We start from the raw sequence: 20,093 nt of genomic DNA on the forward strand, positions 1-20,093 counted from the left end.
TATTTCGGGCACCTGACCGCCCGCCCCGAGCCCGGCCCCACACTTCCTGAACGGGACTCTGGCCTGCCCTCCACACTGGCCGCAATAGTGTCCCGGGACCAGCCGCTCTGTTCCCCGGCATCCCGGATGCAGGCGCGAGGCCGGAAAGGGACAGGCGCTCTCGTCCAGGTCTCCTCCTGGCTACCGGGTTCGGACTTGATTAACAAACCGCCTGCATCTCCAATCTTACCCCCCGCCCCCCTTTGCTCAGCCGCATTCTCAGGACCTGCGAGCACACGCTCCTCCGGGGAGCGCCACCGGGGAAGTCCCTGCAAACGCCCTGCCCCGCACACCGAATCCCGCCGCGGAGAGCGACGGTCCGCGGAGCTGTGAGGAGCTCGGACCCGGGAGAGTCCGCGGGGAGGGTTACGAGGATGCCGAGCAGAAAGTGCAATCTGCTCCTTCTTTCGCCGGCCTCCCCGTGGGACACAGATAAGGAGAACGTAGCACTCCGTGTCCGGGCAGCTCCGTGAGCTCCGTGGGGACGCTGTTCTAAGCGACAACAGAAACGGGCACTCTCCCCCCCCCCCCCCCCCCCCAGCCCCAGGTGGGAAAAGGCAGGAAAGAAGTGAAACTTCGCGAGTCAGCGCGGCCCAGGCCAGCCCGGCCCGTCCCAGACGCGCCGCCCATCGCCGGGACTCGGGGCCAGTGCGGGGCGGAGGCGTGGAGGCGCGGCCCGGGCGCGACGGGCGGAGTCCTCGTGGGCCGGCTCTCCCCGGGCCCGGCCGCCGGGACAGCGCGGCGGGCAGGCCTGGGCCATGGCCGATGGGGCGGCGCAGCCGGGGGCCGAGCTGCTGGCCTTCGAGCGATTCCGGGAGGCGAGCGCGCAGCCCCTCGCCTACGGCTACGGCCACGGCCAGCGCGGCCTGCGGGAGCTGCGGGCGCGAGAGTTCGGGCGCCTGGCAGGTGAGGCCGCGGGGCACCTGCGCGGGGCTGGCGGGCGGCGGGGTTGGGGGGGGTGGGGTGGGCACGCGGCTTCTAAGGAGTTTCCTGCCCCAGGTGGCAGCGCGTTACCTAGTTTGGGGCGCATTTTGAACGGAAAGATTTGGAGGGACTTGCCCTCGCGTCTGCTGCGTGGACACGGCTCCCTGAGGTCCCACCGGCAGCCCCGGGACTTCTTGCTACTCTTGCTCCGTAGACTTCCCGGGGGTATCGGGCCAACCTAGACCCTTTTCACCGGTCCCCACCCGCCGCGAACAGGGCTTAGGATTCTGCCGTCGAGGCCGCCGACTCTAAAGGTCCAACTGGAAGCGGGGCTGCCGAACGCTGGAGCGTCCAGCGGCCCTGGCTGTCGGATGCTCCTCCGGGCAGCGGAGCGCCGCGTGGGCGGTCAGCGCGCCTGTCAGACGGAGGCTGAGGCCGCCGGGCAGGGTCCCCCGCCCCAAAGCTGCGTTCCAGTCCGCTGAGATAGCTCACAGGCAGCTTTTATTTTCGAAACCTCCTTTTTCTCATTTTAGAACAATGCCTCTGCCCCCAGCTTGCCAGGGGGTGGGGACTGGAAGAATTGGCAAACTGAAAACTTTGAGCGCTGGGTACAAGGCGAGCCTGGAAATTGGGCACGAGGTCGGGGTGCCCTTGAGTTCTGAAAGGTGGAACAGGCTGGCTAAGTGTGAAACCAACCCCGATCTGGCCTGTGGCGGTTCCCTGCGCGTTACTGCAAAGCGGGCGCCCCCGCTCCGCCCCGCCCCGCCCCGCCCCGCAGGGTAGGACTGACCCTTTTGCTAGAGACCTTGTGAGGGGCTTCCTGGAGCCCTGGAGCAGGGCTGGTCCTCAGGTTCAGTGGCAGGTCGGGTGCCGGCACCCGGATGAGGTGTATTTGTTGTTTTGGTGACTGCGCCTCCCTGTGGCAGGACACCAACCACCTACATTTCATTAATGGGGTAGCTGATTCCAGCTCTTGGGGTTATTTCCTGAGGTTTCAGTTAGTGGCTCTTTTCACCCCCGTTGGGGCCTTTGAGGGGTGTGGCCAGCTTTTTGCGTGTCCCAGTCTGTAGTTAAGGGGGGAGGCTCGGGCGGAAAGCGGGCCTTCGGGCCGGCCTGCTCCACTGTCTCCCCGTTGAGAGCGGCACATTCACCTGCGGGAGACCGACAGCCCTTGTCCCTCTGCTTCCACCTTCTGCCCCTGAGAAGAAGAAATCTTCTTTTTATTATAGAAATCTCCTACCCACCGAAATAGACTGGTGCACTGAACACCCACAGGTGCGGAGGGAGGGAGGGAGGTTTCCCTTCCATTTGAAGCAAGTCCCAGAGGCTGTAGTCATTCAGTCAGTAATTATTTTAGCACCTTAATCTCCTCCAGCTCTGACCCAACCCCCCACCCCTCCAAAAAAAAAAGTAGAGCTGTGTTCTCTGGGCACCTCCTTGTTTCACTCTTGTCCTTTAAGGAATAGCACCTTCCCCTTCAAATTCATAATTTGGACGTGACAGCCAGGACTTCAGGCTGGGCTTCAGAGCCCCCTTAACATTTACTGTACACATGCGCCTACCTTTCCTGTGGGGTTACCTCTGGATAAACCCATCATAAATTGAAAATATCGTAAGTGGAAAATGTATTGAATACACCTACTGAACGCCATGGCTTAGCCTAGCCTACCTTGAACGTGCTCGGAACACTTGCATTAACCCACAGTTGGGCATCAGTTGTTCACCCTCGCGATGGCATGGCTGTCTGGGAGCCATGGCTCGCTACCACTGTCGAGTATCACAAGAGAAGATCGTACTGCATATCCATAGACCAGGAGAAGATCAAAATTCAAAGTATGGTTTCTGCTGAATGTGTATCGCTTTCATGTAATCACAAAGTAAAAAAAAAATTGTTACGTCAAATCATCATAAGTTGGGGACTGTGTACACTTGTGGTAGTGTTGTGTGCATCCTTATTTATTTATCTATTTATCTACTTAGTGCAGGTTCCCAGCATTTTCTCTACATTGTGATTGAAGCAGGCTTTTGTGGACTAAACTCACCCCTCCCACCACTGGGAGTTTTGGGACATTTGTGCTCCCCTTCACCCCCTCATAGGGCAGAGGAAAATCAAACAAACAAAACAAGCCAAAATAATATAACTTTTACTTCCTCTTCCTTCCCCGTCACCCCACAGATTTTCTGCAGGCTTGAGAATTTGTCTGGTTAAGTGGTAGTTCTGGATATTTAAATGCTTAACCTTCAAGTCTGAAATATTTTGCCTAATCAATTGGATGGGAACTTCTTTGTCTTGGTGAAGGGAGCGTATTCAATATACAGACGTGGTTCAAGTGCTTCTTGAAGCTTCAGGGTGCTGATGGCCACTATTGATGGAACTGAGAGCTGAAGGAGCATGACCCAGAAGAGACACTGGAATTTCCTTTCTTGAAGACCTAATGCCAGTTGGTTTGGGGTAAATTTGCCTTCTTCTAAGTACAGCTGAACCCTGTGGCATGTGTGCCAGGCACTGGACTGGGCCCTGTCATACACCAACTCATTTAACTTTCATCCCATTTGCAGATGAAGGAATAGGGACCCAGAATGGCTAGCAGGATTCGATGAAGGTTGGTTGACTTGGATTCTGCACTGTTAACCGCTGTGCTGGCTGACCTCCTAAGAGCAGATCTCTAGCTGATTTAGATCTCTAGTTAGTTTTGCAACATGAGGTTCTGGACCAAAGGCCAGTGCAGCCTTCTCCCTGCACAAGTCTGTGGGCAAAGTGCTGCTGCCTCAGCACCCCCTCAGGTTTTACATGTGTCCTGGGGGGATGGAAGCCTTTCTTTTGGTATGTAATTTTGTATAACTGAATCTTCACTTAAAGAGAACATTATTTTAACAATAATTTTCTGGACTAGATAATACATTTACATGATAACAACATGCAATAAACTAGGACTAAAAGGAAATTTAATCAACCAGATGAAGGCCATCTATAAACAAATAAGCAGAGCTAACATCATACTTAATGGTGAAAAACTGAAAGCTTTACCCCCTAAGATCAGGAACAAGACAAGGATGTCTGTTCTCACCACTGGTATTCAACATTGCACCAGAGGTTCTAGCCAGGATAGTTAGGCAAGCAAATGAATGGATCTATTAACATTGTATATTCTTGAAAATGTGTTTCAGAGTTTGTTCCCTATCAGTATTTTTAAAGTACCAGATGGGTATACAATAATCCTTTATTTTAAATACATGGTGATGAACACTTAAGTCATTTCTGATCTTTGTCTATAGCAGACAATACTGTATTGACAAAGATCAGAAAGGAATATCCTCATAGACAGCCCATTTCATAAGAGCACGGTTATTTATAAGATAGAATAATTGATAGGTCAAAGAGAGATTGCATTTTAAAGTATTGCCAATATTGCCAAATTGCTGTCCATAAAGAAGTTTTGCTCAGTGGATAGAGCTGTTGGCCTGTGGACTGAAGGATCCTGGGTTCGATTCTGGTCAAGGGCACATGCCTGGGTTGTGGGCTCGATCCCCAGTAGGTACAGGTTCTGTTATCTCTTATCGTTGATGTTTCTATCTCTCTCTCCCTCTCCCTTCCTCCCTGAAATCAATAAAAATATATTAAAAAAAAAAAGAAGTTGTACCAATTTGCCTTCCTACCAGCCATGTACCAGCGGGCCTGTTTTCCCACACCTTCACCCATGCAGTGAGTTATCCAACTTTTGATCTTGACCATCCAATGGTAAACCTCTTACTCTCATCTAAATTTGCCTTTCTTGTTTGTGACAGAGGCCAGAAAGATCATGTAAGTTACTAGTATTCTCTGAAGCGCTCGAAGCTTCAGAGAGATGTAGCATTCACCACGGAAAGCAGAATCAGGTCTCCAGGCCAGGGAGGCTGGCTGCACAGAAACCGGAAGAGGGTGTGAGTCAGAAGGTGAACCAGCTTTAGGGTCATTAACCAGAGCCGTCTGTTGGGCTCCTCCTTTGTGTGAGGAACTCCCCCAGGTTCCTAAGAGAGCTGGTTAGTCAGGAAGACTCTCAGGCTCATTAACTATTGAAAGTGCAATTCTTCCATTGCCATGTCTGCACTTGGATTAAGAAGCACAGCGAGAGGCTGGGAGATAGGAGTGGCCTGATGTTATGCCCAAACGCATCCCATGGGCACTGCTCACGCTCACATAAACCAGATCTAGGTACAAGGAGTGGGAAACCTCTGAAAAACAACCACAGCTTTATTCTGTGCTTTCTCTCAGGAACTGTCTACCTTGACCATGCAGGAGCCACGCTGTTCCCCCAGAGCCAGCTCACGAGCTTCACTCGCGATCTCCTGGAAAACGTTTACGGTAAAGAAGAACACACCATCACTGATTTTTGCAGTGGGCATTAGCCAACCAAATTCAGTGGATCTGTCTCTGCTTAATAAATGTTGGGTTAATAGACGGGACCGAGCCGGGACCCAAAGCTGAATAAGCACGATGATGAGGGGATCAGGCAAACACATGTCATGCCTTACAACATGCGTGCTGCCGGGATGGGGCAATTGGCTCAGGGGCACGTGTGTTACTTCCAGAAGAAAGGGTCAGGGTCAGGAAAGGCACAGAGGCACAGGTGCTGTATTTGGTGGTGGGAGGGCCTCTGGGACTGGCACTATACACAGAGTGGGACAACAGGGGGAACAGGCATGCGTTCATTCATTCACTCCATAAATATTTGCCAGCCACTCTGGTGTCGGGGGCATGGTGCAAATGGGCACAAAGTAACCAGTCCCTGCCTTCATGGACTCTGGTCTAGTCAGGGCAAGACCTCAAGTCAGTGATCTCCAAGTACATGTAAATTACCAACTGTGTGAAGGGCTGTGAACCAAAGGCCATGGCGTCTGGATCTGCAGAGTGACAGCAGGTGGGCATGTTAGAGAGTGGGAATTTTTGAGCATGCTTCCAGAGAGGCCGTGGACTATGCCCCAGATAGAGATGTCAGTGCTGACACCAGGCCAGGCCTTGAGATATGGTCTCATGGCCCCTTCCCAGCACATAGGCCTTTTTTCATAGAACACTGTCAGCTTTCTGAAGAACAGGATGACCCTGTGAATAACATGGCTGTCATTGGCATGATCCTGACATTGCCTGGGAAAAACTGTTTTGTCTTGGGTTACTTGTTCTGCAAAAACCGGATGTGGTTAATGTGCTTAAAAGTGGTCCTACACAAAGGGTCGCTGCTGCTCCCTGGTCTCCCTGCATGGAGAATGGCAGAGCAGTCGTCCGGGTAGTCGCTTGGCCTGGCTGGCCGGCTAATAAAGGCTCCCTAAATTTTAATTTTGTCTGGGCTCCAGTGGTCATTCACTCGCGTCCACTCCACAACAGGCAGTGTGAGCGTCAGGGAAGTTTTTGAGGAGTGGGCTCGATGCTGGAGGATGAGCAGGAATTCACTCAGAAAAGTGTCAGGAGAAGGCAAAGGGAGCAACATGAGCCAGGACCCTGCTGTGGTTTCAGGAACCAGCCCAGGAACTCAGAGGGAGGCATGAATGGAAAGGTAGGTAGGTACCTTATGGGTGCTCTGTAGAGTTTGGACTTTATTCTAGAAAGGATGGCCAGTCACTGAAAGCATTAATCAGCAGCATAATGTGATCAGGAGATAACTTCGGAAAGCGACTTTGAAATAACCCGTAGTAGCAGGTGTAACCATGGTAACGATAATAGCAATAAGTGATAACAATAACCTGTACTGAGCACTCATTGTGCTTCAGGTACTGTTCCAAATGCTTCATCTGTATTCTCTCTCCATCCTCAGGGCAAGCTCAGGTACAGGTTCTGTTATCTCTCCTGCTGTCCAAGCGAGGAAACTGCCCGGGGAGGCAGGTCATTACTCCGAGGCCACATTGTCAGGAAGCGCTGGGGCTGGGTGCAGTCAGGGGAGCTGAGTCTCTAGGCAGCTTGGCTCCCTGGAGCTAATGAACAGAACTGGGCTGGCCACCTGTTGGGAAACTTGTAGAAGAGGTTCTCGTATTGGCTGACTTCCAGTTCCAAAGGCTCTTCCTAGATCCTGTCTTGTTTGTTTTACTTGCTTTGTTGGTTTAGCAGGTTTTTAAAAATTTTTTTTTATTGATTTCAGAGAGGAAGGGAGAGGAAGAGAGAGATAGAAACATCAATGATGAGAGAGAATCATTGATTGCCTGCCTCCTGCACGCCTCACAGTGGGGATGCAGCCCACAACTTGGGCATGTGCCCTGACTGAGAATTGGACTATGACCTCCTAGTTCATAGGTCTACGCTCATCCACTGAGCCATGCCGACTGGGCCAGATTTCTTGAGTTATATTTTATATCCACAAAATTCACATATTTCAAGTGTACAATTCAATGATTTTTAGTCTCACGATAAATCATTTAGAATATTTTCATTCTCCCAATAAAATTTCTGATGCCCATTCACAGTTGATCTCTGTTGCTTCTCCAACCCCTCAACCTGCCACTCTGTCCCCTCACTCTCACCCCAAGCCACCACTGATCTACTACTTTCTGTATCTCTATACAGTCGCCTTTGCTGGACATCTATATATATAAAAGGCTAATATGCAAAGTGTCCCCTCGGGAGTTCGATTGGGAGACTGGGAGTTCGATCACTCGCTGTGACATGTGCCGACCACCAACGGGCGGCACAGAATGAAGGAAGGCCCCAGCCGGCAGCCGGCAGCCTGAAGGCCCCGATTGGCCCTGATTACTGGCCAGGCTTAGGGACCCTACCCATGCATGGATTTTGTGCACCAGGCCTCTAGTTTTATATAAGTGGAATAATGCAATATGTGATCTCTGTGTCTGGCGTCTTTTTTTAAAAAACAAAATCTTTATTGTTGAAAGTATTACATATGCGCCCTTTTTCCCCCCATTGACCCCTTCTAGCCCGCCCCCGCACCCCACCCCATGGCATCTTTCACTTAGCATGCTTTTGAGGTTCATGCATAACATAGCTAGTACTTTGTTCCTCTTTATTGCCAAATAAAATTTAAAAAATATATATTTTATTGATTTTTTTTTACAGAGAGGAAGGGAGAGGGATAGAGAGTTAGAAACATCGATGAGAGAGAAACATTGATCAGCTGCTTTCTGCACGCCCCCTACTGGGGATGTGCCCGTAACCAAGGTACATGCCCTTGACCAGAATTGAACCTGGAACCCTTCAGTCCACAGGCCGACCCTCTATCCACTGAGCCAAACTGGTTAGGGCACCAAATAATTTTTCATTGTACGGATATGCTACATTTTATCTATCTGTTCACCAGTTGATCGACATTTATGTTCCCAGAATTTAGCTTTACAAATAGAGCTGCTATGAACATTCTTGTGCATGAATTTTTGTGTGGACATGTTTCCATAGGAGTGGAATCATATAATAGTTTTATGCTTAACTTTTTTGAGAAACCAAGGGAGAGGGTTTTGGATGAATAGAAAAGGAGAGACCATAAGTAGTGAGTGACTTGATGGCTTTGTCTTTGTAACCCCTCAGGTAACCCTCACAGCCAGAACATCAGCAGCAAGCTCACCCAGGACACCGTGGAGCAGGTGCGCTACAGGTGAGCGGCAGGGACGGCCTCCGGAGCAGGCTCTCCTAGGTGTATGGACCTGCTTCCTACACCTGCCCACATCCCAGGTTCTGAACTGGTTTCAGGAAGATCACGTTCAGTTAAACGGCCACACACACAATGAGAAAGATCAGGGTCCGTCGTTGGGAAGGTGAGAGAGAGCAGGTGCCATAGGGGTCCGACCAGAAGCACAGGGAGGCAGCTGAGGTGCGCACCGCCGTGTGTGGCTCTGGGCTGGTGCCCTAGTTCCTGGGGACCAGAGTAATAAGGAGTGACCCAGGTCCTAGGTCTTGTCTTTAGAGAGAATAAAAACAGTTTCTCTGGTTTTTCTTTTCATGTTTCATTAGGCATCTTGTTTTATTCATCCCCCCTTTTTACTAGTATTTGCACGTGAAACAGCTCTTTATATTTTACCACACGTAGTAATTAGCGTTCGGTAAATAATTTCCAAGTGGAACCTAAAGTTACTTGAATGGATACAGTTTCAAATTATTTCCAACTTGAAAGGGATACTGGGTTGCCGATCTTAAAAGCAACGTGAAACAAGCTGGGGACTTAAAACTTAGGGTAGAGCCAGAGTAGACCAAGAGGGGAGGGTGTTTTCAACTAAGGCAAGGCGGCTGTGGGTTCTCATCTCCTGCGGTGGGGGCTGGGACTTGGGAGGCAAGGGGATTTTGCCAGTTTGAATCCATGGGTCAACTCTCCCCACACCTGCCCTGACTTCACGGGGATGGCAGAGCCTACCTGGGTTTGGTTCTGGCTGTTCGGGCAGAGAGATGCCACGTGTGGTGGAAATGCAGCTGATTGCAAACACTGAGCGCCGAGCGCGATGCTGTGTTTTCCAGGGTCCTGGCGCACTTCCGCACCTCCCCGGAGGACTACAGCGTGATTTTCACCGCCGGGAGCACGGCTGCCCTGAAGCTGGTGGCGGAAGCCTTCCCGTGGGCGCCCCGGGGCCCCGAGAGCAGCGGGAGCCTGTTCTGTTACCTCACCGACAGCCACACCTCCGTGGTGGGCATGCGGATGGTCGCCACAGCCAGGAATGTCACTTCCATCCCCGTGAGGCCGGAGGACATGCGGTCGGCGGAGAGACGGGGTGCTGCCGCCAGCGACCCCGACTGCCAGCTTCCGCACCTCTTCTGTTATCCCGCGCAGAGCAACTTCTCTGGCACCAGATACCCGCTGTCCTGGATAGGAGAGGTCACGTCGGGGCGCGTGTGCCCGGTGAGCGCGCCCGCACCGGGGCGGTGGTTCGTGCTGCTGGACGCAGCCTCCTACGCGAGCACCTCCCCGCTGGACCTGTCGGCTCACCCGGCGGACTTCGTCGCCCTCTCCTTCTACAAGATCTTCGGCTTCCCCACCGGCCTGGGGGCGCTGCTGGTGCATCACCGGGCGGCTCCCCTGCTGAGGAAAACCTACTTTGGAGGAGGCACGGCCGCTGCGTACCTGGCAGGAGAGGACTTCTACATCCCCAGGCCGTCGGTGGCAGAAAGGTCACCTCGCGTGGGAGTGGCGGGGGCAGCGTCCAGCGAGTCTGGGGTCTGGCTGTGCAGCCTGTAGGGTTGTGCAGCGGGAGTCAGGGGAGGCTGGGCCACTGGGGTCAGGGGTTGGCCATTCCTGGCAGGGACGGAGGCTGGCGGCAGGCTCAGATGTGAGGGGCAGAGGCCATGGCTCAGTGAACTCTGCTCCTGTTGGCGGCCCCTTTAGCGGGGGGGAGCACAAGGGCTGCAGGTGAGGGCTGCACGCAGAAGAGGGGAGAGGTCCTCACAGAGGAAGGAGGGGGCCCCAGGCCTTTGCACAGAGTGCTGGTGAGGGGTGTCCATGAAAGCAGCGATTTGAACGATTTTGAACCAGCGTGCACACACGTGACAGCATCGCTGGCTTTTAGCAGCTAGAATCAGCTCAGCTTGGCCCGGGTTAATAGGAGGAATCAATTGAACGAGAGGCCACCGGGCTTGTGGGGCACTGTTAACAGCTGCCTCTGTGAGCCCCGCTGTGCGGTACAAAGGACATTGGAGGGCAGGCAGCTACTTGGCATCCAACGGCACAGGCCTCTGCTGGGGTTTTCCCAGGCTGCAGGGCAGGCGACGTGGCTCATGCTCAGGACTTTCCCAGATGGCGATGGGACCCATAAGGTCTAATAGGTGAGAGGCAGAAACTGGTAGCTGAGAACTCAGGGTTCCGCTGGTTCCAACAGGAGGGGGTGCCACGGGGTTGGGGCAGGTTGGGTCTGAGAAGGCCTGGGGCCTGGATGGGAAGGGGTCAGATCCTCCACAGACCCAGGTGCAGACTCAAGGGTCCTGCAGAGAGGGGCGTGGCTTTGGCAGTAGAGTTATTGGTCATGTGTATAGGCCCCAGAGCTGGTTTCGCTGGGGAGTGAGTCCCGACTCCAACACACCCCAGCCGTGGGGACAGACAGGGGCATGTGGCTTGATCTCGGCACCTCCTGTTTTTCCTATAAAGTGGGTCTCTAGCCTTGGCTGGTGTGGCTCAGTGTCATCCCATACACTGAAAGGTTGCAGGTTCGATTCCTGGTCAGGGCACATACCTAGGTTGTGGGTTCGATCCCCGGTTGGGGCACATACGGGAAGGCACTAATTGATGTTTCTCTCTCACATTGATTTTTTTTTCTCTCTCTCTTCCCCTTTCTCTTAAATCAACAAGCATGTTCTCGGTGAGGATTAAAAATGAAAAAAAGTGGCTCTCTAAAAGGATCCAATTCTTTAGCGCTAATAGGTGAAGCACCAAGATGGAGTTGGCATCAATACATTGTGAGGCTATTTGATGCCTTTTTTATGTAGAACGTCCCGTTAGTTCGGGGACTCTAAAACAGAAACACTAATGTAAAACTTTTTTGAATATAAGTGTGATAAGTTAATGTGTAACATAGTAAGTGAGAAAAGAAAGACAGCCACAACATATGAATTAAAGGCAGAACAACATGACAGCCCAAACTTTATTGAGCCAATAGGGCATGTGAAGGCAGGGAGAGGTGGGCAGCTCTTTCCAGGCAGGTGTGGGGGGGTTGGGCTGGCCCAGACCACTTTCCTCCCATTTGGGTGGGTTGTCACACCGGCAGGTGCCACACCGAGATGCCCAGCAAGCTGAATATTTTTCTTGTGAACTTAGAACTCAAGAAATTTAATACACAACCTACATGTTTCTTGAACATGTTACCTAGACCCGTGGTCGGCAAACCGCAGCTCGCGAGCCACATGCGGCTCTTTGGCCCCTTGAGTGTGGCTCTTCCACAAAATACCATGGCCTGGGCGAGCCTATTTTGAAGAAGTGGCGTTAGAAGAAGTTTAAGTTTAAAAAATTTGGCTCTCAAAAGAAATTTCAATCGTTGTACTGTTGATATGTGGCTCTGTTGACTAATGAGTTTGCCGACCACTGAGTCCTAGACCATGCTGCTAATCTTTTCTATTTGATAACTCAATCTTTGATGAAAACAAGCAACCTCCCTTTCCCCCTAAGAGCTTATTAATTAATAAATAATTATTTATTATTGGTCAATTAATAACAACTAATTATTGGCTAATAATGTTAAATTTATTAAAGATTAATTAGGTACTAATTCATTAGTGGTTAATCAACTAGTAGGTTATTATTGATCCACTGATTCTGTATGTCCCTGTTCTCTCTGACACTGTGGACTCAGCTGTTTCAAAATGAGCGGCCTCCCCCACTCCCTCACGTCCACGCCTCTTTGCTCAAATGGTCTCCCCCGGAGAGGACCTCCCTGACCCCCTCTCTAGCGCGGCCGCCAGCCCTCGGCTTTATGCACCTTCATCGCACTTGTCACCACCGGCGTGTTGCTTATTTGGCTTCTCTCTGCCTGGGTGTTGCTTGTTGCGCCTTGTTTCCGGGCCTCAGGAGGATGGAAGCGCGTGAGGGCAGGGGTTTTACCTGTCACGTTCACTGCGGCATCCTGGGCACCTAGAACCGTGCCCAGCACCCAGCACGACAAAGATCTGGTGAATGATTATAAAATGCCAGCGCACGAACCCCTGGATAATCAGGAAGAGGTGCGTTTGCTGTGTGGAGAGCCTCATGGTTTTTAGAGAAGCCTGTGGCTCTGTAGACTTTGGAATCTCAGGCCCTTGCAAAGATGCTCTCCCCCCCCCCCCCCCCCCGCCCCCCGGGCACCGCTGATCACACTGACGGTGCCCTGCCAGTGGGGCCCTCTTGGGGTCAAGTGCAGCCTTTCAAGAGCCCACAGCCCTTGAGGTTCTGTCAAATCCGAAGTCTTCTTGGGGCAGCCAGGCATCTCTCTGCTTGTTCATGTCTCAGATGGCGACTGTCTATAGGGCCTTTGGTCACTGCTGCCAGCCCGCCCTGAGGAAGCTGTGGTGGGTCTGGTGTGCGGAGCCCCCTGCGCCGAGGAGGAGGGTGATGCTGATGAGGCGGCAGAGAGAAGGTGTTCACAGATGTGGCTGAGCTGGAGTCATTACATTGACCTCCTTCTCTCACCCTGGTTACAGGTTTGAGGATGGCACCATCCCGTTCCTTGACGTGATAGCGCTCAAACACGGATTTGATGCCCTGGAGCGCCTCACAGGTAGGGGGATATTGTTATCCCATGGAATTTGCTCCCGTAGCCTGCGTCCCCTGGGGGGCCCAGCCCGGGGCGATTCAGATGAAGGAGAGTGGGTCGACAGCTGTACAGTGACCGCCTTCAGAGCCGGTACTAAAGGACTTCTAAGTGACTCCTGAGGCAAGATCAAGGGACTGGGGCTTTTTGTCAGTTACAGAGCATTTTTTGCAGGTAAAAGACAGCCTGAGGCAGCACATGAATCGCCTCACAGAAGCAGAGGAGACATCCCGGCTCCGGCACTGGGACCGGTTACAGGTCCCGAGGCCTCCTCCGCTCTTACCTTGCTGGGTGCCCCCTGCAGCCCCACCCGGGGTACATGGCTAGCCTGCTTCATCCACAGAGGATCCTGTGCTCAGAGAGGCCACGTGCCTTCTCCCGGGCCAGGGAGCTGGCAAGTGGGAGGCGTGGATTTACACCCAGGACAACTAAGGCCTGACCCCGAGCCTCCAGCCACCGTGTCTGCCGCTGGCCTTTGCACGTTTCCCTTCTGATGAGTGCTTAGGGGTGTGGGCAGATTGGGGCGCTCGCTGTAGGCTGACACAGACAGATGCCACTTCCCATCACCTGGGGCTTGACACAAAGGTACAGGCCTGGAGGAACCTCTGGCCGGTGAGCCGGGCATCCGCCATCCTGCTGTGGCCCTTCTAGAGGCTGAGCTCCACCACTCGGAGAGGGCCCTGGGGTGAACCAGGGGTGTGGCTTCACGGTTAGGCAGCCCTTTCTCTGTCTCTTTTGTCACAACCATGGGGCCCCGCAGGTCCTTAGCCTTAGCCCAACACGGGAGGCGGACGGGCCTCACGGGAGGAGAGAGGTGCCTGCAGGGAGGTGGGTGGGCATCATCCAGGACAGAGAGGAGGTAATCAGGACAGGCACTAAAAATGAGCGCTTTCCCCAGGAAAGATATCAACATGGCACCCAAATGCAAGTGGCAGGGTCTGACAGGGCCAGGGCACCTTTCAAAGTAGATCGACAATGCCAGTTTTCCAATAGAGCAAACCCTGATTTTTCCAACTTAATTGTTGTGTTTTTTTTTTTAAAAAAAGATTGTAGTAAGTGCGTAAGATTATATATATGAATGGCAGGTGTTCCCAGGGGAAAATTCAGCAATGGTAAACTTGTCTAGTACCAAAGACCTAAACATTTATCGTATGGGCAGTACCAAACATTGACAAGTATTTAAAGTCATTAACATCCGGTCCAAGTTTGCCAGTTATAAGGATCACGTTTTCTTGAAAACGAGCGAGTGCATTTTCTATAAAGCTAATGATTCTCTGGCGTTTTCTCCCGTGTCTGAGGCGGCATGGAGAATGTGCAGCAGCACACCTTCACCTTGGCGCAGTACACCTACACCGCCCTGCGCTCCCTCCGGTACCCCAGCGGGGCCCCGGTCGTGCGGATCTACAGCGACTCTGCGTTCCGCAGCCCGGAGGTGCAGGGTCCAGTCATCAATTTTAACGTGCTCGACGCCAACGGGCGCGTCGTTGGTTACTCCCAGGTGGGTTTTCTTTCCATCGCACCTACCTGTTCACAGCAGGCTGGCTCTTGTCTAAACTCGGCAGCCTCCCCAACCCCAAAATGTGCAGTCGAGGCCTCTGGGCCTTCGCAGGAGCTGTGACGAAGCCCAGGCTCGGCTGCGGAGGCCAGGCCCCTTCCGAGGAAGCTCTTTGCAAGCATGTCTGCTTAGTCCTCCATCCTCTTTATCCAGCCAGTAGTCAAGTGCAAGTGGGAAGAGAGAGGCGAGTCTCTGACAGCAGCGCAAAGGGGCAGAGCTGCTAGCAAAGAGGACGCCCGAAGTCGCGTCGGCAGGAAAGCAGTGGAGACCAAGCACCATGTCCGAGGTCATTGATGTACAGACAGCTTGGTAGCCTTGGTGACATTTGAGAGCACATCACAGTGTCATGCAAAATCATAGGCCCATCGTCACCATTTGTTTGTATGTTGCTTGCAACTCAGATCTGGAAACAATGTCCTTAGTACCACAGAAGCCCTTGCTTGTGCCACGTTCACGCATAGCATGAGTTCAAAGGCTTTGGTGGGTTGGTTATAAAGGCGCTTCTGCAGGTGTATCCTTTGTGTCTATTTTCTCATGAAAATAGTGCTAGTAGGGGTCTGTAGGCCAGGAACGGCTTGCATTCTTGCCACAGTTGAGTAAGCTGGTCACTGGCCAGTCTTTTAAAAAGTCCAAAGTCACACCAAGCACTCAGACATGGCGGTTGGTGGTCACCGGATGGAGTGTTACAGACTGGGCGTGGGGAGCCCAGGTCCTTCCCGGAGCCGGGGTTCCTGCAGCTGCTCTGTGAGGAGCCGATGTGGTCATCAGATACCTTTGCAGGACGGTTGTCTTCTTCCCTGGAAAGCTGCTATCCCCACACACCTTTGTCAAACCCAGAAGTTCTCAAACAAAATCCATTTCTCAAGGAATAATTTTTTTCCTCTTCTGAATAGCGACAAACTTTCTGAGGAATAAACTTGAGAAATATTCTTCTGGGTTTTCACTGGTGTTGGGGACACAACCATCGAGAGTCTCTTGGGTAGATTGACTGCAGGCCCCTGAGAGCCCCTTAGCTATACACCTGAAGAAGCAGCCCCAAAACTACTCAGAAGCATGTAATTTAAATTTTTTTTTGTGTATTTGTGTGTGTGTATGTGTGTGTATGTGTGTGTGTGTGTGTGTGTGTGTATGTGTGTGTGAAAAATGCATGGAGACGAAAGGTTTGCCTTCTTAGATATGCTATTCTAGGTCATTGGTAAAATAAGTTTTCTTTTTAAAAAAATATATTTTATTGACTTTTTACAGAGAGGAAGGGAGAGGGACAGAGAGTTAGAAACATCGATCAGCTGCCTCCTGCACACTCCCTACTTGGTATGTGCCCACAACCAAGGTACATGCCCTTGACCGGAATCGAACCTAGGACCCTTGAGTCCGCAGGCCGACGCTCTATCCACTGAGCCAAACCAGTTAGGGCTTATTCTTCTTTTAAAAAAATATATATTTGTATTGATTTCAGAGAGGAAGGGGAAGGGAGAGAAAGATAGAAACATCAATGATGAGAGAGAATAATTGATCAGCTGCCTCCTGCATGCCCCACACTGGGGATCAAGCCCACAACCCAGGCATGTGCTCTGAATGGGAATCGAACCATGACCTCCTGATTCATAGGTCGACACTCAACCACTGAGCCATGCCGGCCGGGCAAATAAGTTTTCTTCTTAAACCTAAAATCAGTTTATGTTTCCTGAGGGTTAGAGGCAGATGGTGTGTAGTGTGCTGTGGCAGGTAGAGCGGGGAAAGAATTCCCATTTGCTCAGAGATGCTTCAAAGAAGAGGGAGCGGCAGGGAGAGGGAGCTGCCTGTCCAGGCACCTCACTGACTTCACCAGGAATGCCATTCCCACAGCCAAGTGTCTCCCTCTGTGCGTTTGTAGAGGAAGCTGGTCCTTGAGTAGATTCCGGGGCTGAGGCCAGGCCAGCTGTGCTGGTGCAGGAAGCCCAGCTGTGTTCTTCCTGGGCTGAGTGTGGGAACCAGATGGAGTCCTGGTTGGGTTTGGCTGTCTCTTTCCGGGGTGTGTAAAAAAATCGTGGCCTTCTCTGAGAAGCCTTTGGGTTCTTGTTTTAGACATCCAGGCCTCCTATTTTCATTCTGGATTCAGATTCTGACTGCCTCTTGCTGGCTCTGGGAGCTTGAGCAAGTTAATTCAAACTCTCCATGTCCATATGAAGTGGGGATAACAATGCACCTTGCTGATAGTGTTGTCATGAGGATTAAATGAGATACACAGACAGCCCCTTAGTACAAGGCCTGCGATGAAGCAAATGCTCAATAAACATTGAGCACCAAGGCTTCTGGGCGGGGAGTCTCAGGTGCTACCTGGTGGTCAGGCCTGTTCCTCACCCTCCCTGGATGCAGGGCTCATCCAGCCACAGCAACCTTCACCTCGCTGGCCCAGGACAGGCCTGTGTGGCATTCAGCAGGGTTGAGAGTGAGAGAAAACTCCGTCATGATGGGAAATTTGGATGAAGGGAAGTATGGCCCAAACAGCATCTTCTACTACATCCTCTCCTAGGCGGGGTTCCTGTCTCTTCCCCTTGAATCTTGGTGGGTTTACGACTTGCTCATAACCAATAGAATGTCCCAGGTGATATTGCATGCCTTTGGAGGCTAGGTCAGAAAAAATGAAGCCACGTTGGCCTTGTTCCCTGGGTCACTCACTTTTGGAGCCCCGAGTGACCATGTAAGCAGTTCTACCCGGAGGCTGTCCTGCTGTGAGGAAGCCACGCCTGGGGAGAGGCAAAGGGTAGGCACTATATGGTGGCAGTGCTATTTTGAGCCCGCTTAGCGGGGGAGGCCAGATACACACATGAGTAAGTCAGTCTCCAGGCGATTCCAACCTCCAATGCCACCTCACTCCCAGCTTTTGAGTCCTCCCAACCGAGACTTGAGAAATTAAGAATCAGAGTCAGGTCACCCCCTCGGTGCCCTTTCTCAATTCCTGACCCACCGTAGCCGAGAGCACAATAAAATGGTTGTTTTATTCCACCAAGTTTGGGTGGCTTGCTGCGCAGCAGTGATAACTAGGAGTGGGTGGGGAGAAGGCAGCTATGGGTGACTTCTGATTGAGCGTGGTGGGAGTTGGGGCAGGGGAGTGAGGAGCTTCCCTAGGGACACCATTGCTACTAATCCCTTACTTGAGCGCTGTTCTCAGAATTTACACTAGAGGGCGCTATTTGCAACGAATCCCTTCCTCCGACCCTGGGAATGGGTTTGGCCAGACCCAGAGGTGCTGCCAGGTCTCATCTCAGATTCCTGAGATGTCATGGTTGGATTTCCACATCTTTGAGCTGTTCCTCAGGGCCAAAGGAGTGGAGTTGTTTTCGGAGGCCTCTTGGTTCAGCCCAGAGAATAGCTTCTTCTCATTCTGATAGTCCAGGGGAGACAGCCATGGTCTTGAGAAGAGAGGTACCATTGCCAGCACTCCCCAGCCAGGGCCCAGGCTGGCCCAGGTGACCTGTGGTCTGCAGAGGGCGCCTTATCCTCGTGGCTGCTCTGGCAACCCAACGCGTGACTTCCCAGGGAGGAAAGTTTCCAAGGCTTACCCCACTGGACAAGATGTATTTGTTTCCCTGAACGCAGTTAGGTGACTCCCCTGAGTTTAACCCGAGTCACCGGGGCTGAGGCCCCTCACTGGGCCTCCAGGCCCTTGGAGGAATGGAGCCCTTGGCCCACAGCAGAAGAGCTGGGACAAAGGTCCCCCATGCTAACCCTGCCTGTGTGTCTTGAGTGAATGGGAATCACCTCCCAGCACTGCCAGGGGACAGGAAAATGCCTTGGAACTTCTGGATTGAACAGCACTTCTGGGATTCAGCCCAAAGTTAGGGCATTATGAAAAGCAAATCGACAACACACAGGGTCAACACAGTCATGTCTTCAGTACGGCTGTGGCCCAGGCGGGGCTGCTCTGAGTGGTAGCTCAGCTGGGCCTGCTCTGGGATCAACCCCGTGGCGGAGGGTGCCAAGGGCTGCCACGTCGCAGCTGCACTCGGGTTCTGTGCTTATATTCATCTCGCTTGAAATGCGTGGGTCCTAACTTGGAATTTTGGCCGAATTTTTTTTTTAAAAGTATTTTTTTTGAAAGGGAGAGAGAGAGAGAGAGAAAGAGAAAGAGATTTGTTGTTCTACTTATTTATGCATTCATTGGTTGATTCTTATATGTGTCCTGACTGGGGACTGAACCCCCAACCTTGGTGTATCAGAATGACACTCTAACCCAGTGGTCGGCAAACTCATTAGTCAACAGAGCCAAATATTTTTTTTAAATGTATTTTATTGATTTTTTTACAGAGAGGAAGAGAGAGAGGGATAGAGAGTTAGAAACATCGATGAGAGAGAAACATCGATCAGCTGCCTCCTGCACACCCCCTACTGGGGATGTGCCCGTAACCAAGGTACATGCCCTTGACCAGAATCGAACCTGGGACCCTTGAGTTCGCAGGCCGATGCTCTATCCACTGAGCCAAACCGGTTTCGGCCAACAGAGCCAAATATCAACAGTACAACGATTGAAATTTCTTTTGAGAGCCAAACTTTTTAAACTTAAACTTCTTCTAACACCACTTCTTCAAAATAGACTCACCCAGGCCGTGGTATTTTGTGGAAGAGCCACACTCAAGGGGCCAAAGAGCCGGATGTGGCTCGTGAGCCGCAGTTTGCTGACCACGGCTCTAACCAATCAAGCTACCTGGCCAGGGCGATACTTTCTCTTTCTCAGGCATACATCTATATCCCACTGGATAAACCTTAATGATCAGTAACATCTTATACAATGTGTTTAGTAAACGTGTGAAGATCATGGCACTTTAGAGCAAACTTGCAGGCTCCTATTTTCATTTCATTGTTAGGAAAGGGAGGTCCAAATAGTGACCTGAAACTCTGTCCCAGGCCATCGAGTAACGCAGGTCATTTCTCACCTGGTTCTGTGTCACGTTCAACCCACAGGTGGAGAAGATGGCCAGTCTTTTCAACATCCAGGTGCGCACCGGCTGCTTCTGCAACACGGGGGCCTGCCAGCGGCACCTGGGGATCAGCGACGAGATGGTCAAGAAGCACCTTCAGGTGGGTGCCAGGCCCCGCGGCCCCAATGCTTGCCAGAAACACCCCAGGGTGGTGCCCCCAAGAATCCTGGAGGCGCTGATTCACTTTCTAAGCTCATCCTGTGGATGTGCAAAGGAAACGGATCAACAAGCATGGAAAATGCTTCAGGATGGTATCTCCATGAAAGTCATTTTTTACTTTGAAGGCAAAATGTAGAGGCTGAAGAGGGGTTTTGACAGGGGGCAAGCATGCGTGGGAATATGCTCTTACATGCAGAGGGCCCTTAATTAGCCCAGCCCAATCAGGGTAAAAATCTCCAGCTGGAGTCCCCTCGTCCTGGGCTGGGTGAGGAGGGGACCCTCCCAGGGGC

General features: G+C 52.0%; 1 protein-coding gene across 3 annotated transcripts in view; it reads left to right on the forward strand.

The window, feature by feature from the left end:
- Positions 1–655: 655 nt before the first annotated feature.
- The window catches only part of MOCOS (molybdenum cofactor sulfurase), a 42,150-nt gene continuing 22,712 nt past the window's right edge, over positions 656–20,093 (forward strand). The window contains exons 1-7 of one of the 3 annotated variants that reach the window (XM_054724082.1): positions 656–945; positions 5,216–5,305; positions 8,462–8,528; positions 9,383–10,030; positions 13,022–13,098; positions 14,430–14,629; positions 19,628–19,744. In XM_054724082.1, coding sequence (XP_054580057.1) covers positions 798–945; positions 5,216–5,305; positions 8,462–8,528; positions 9,383–10,030; positions 13,022–13,098; positions 14,430–14,629; positions 19,628–19,744 — 1,347 coding nt within the window. In that variant the 5' untranslated portion in view covers positions 656–797. The remainder of the gene's footprint in view (positions 946–5,215; positions 5,306–8,461; positions 8,529–9,382; positions 10,031–13,021; positions 13,099–14,429; positions 14,630–19,627; positions 19,745–20,093) is intronic. The other 2 variants (XM_054724081.1, XM_028136535.2) reach the window with 2 other exon arrangements.

This window comes from Eptesicus fuscus, chromosome 12 (assembly GCF_027574615.1).
Source record: "Eptesicus fuscus isolate TK198812 chromosome 12, DD_ASM_mEF_20220401, whole genome shotgun sequence".
NCBI classification, from domain to species: Eukaryota; Metazoa; Chordata; class Mammalia; order Chiroptera; family Vespertilionidae; genus Eptesicus; species Eptesicus fuscus.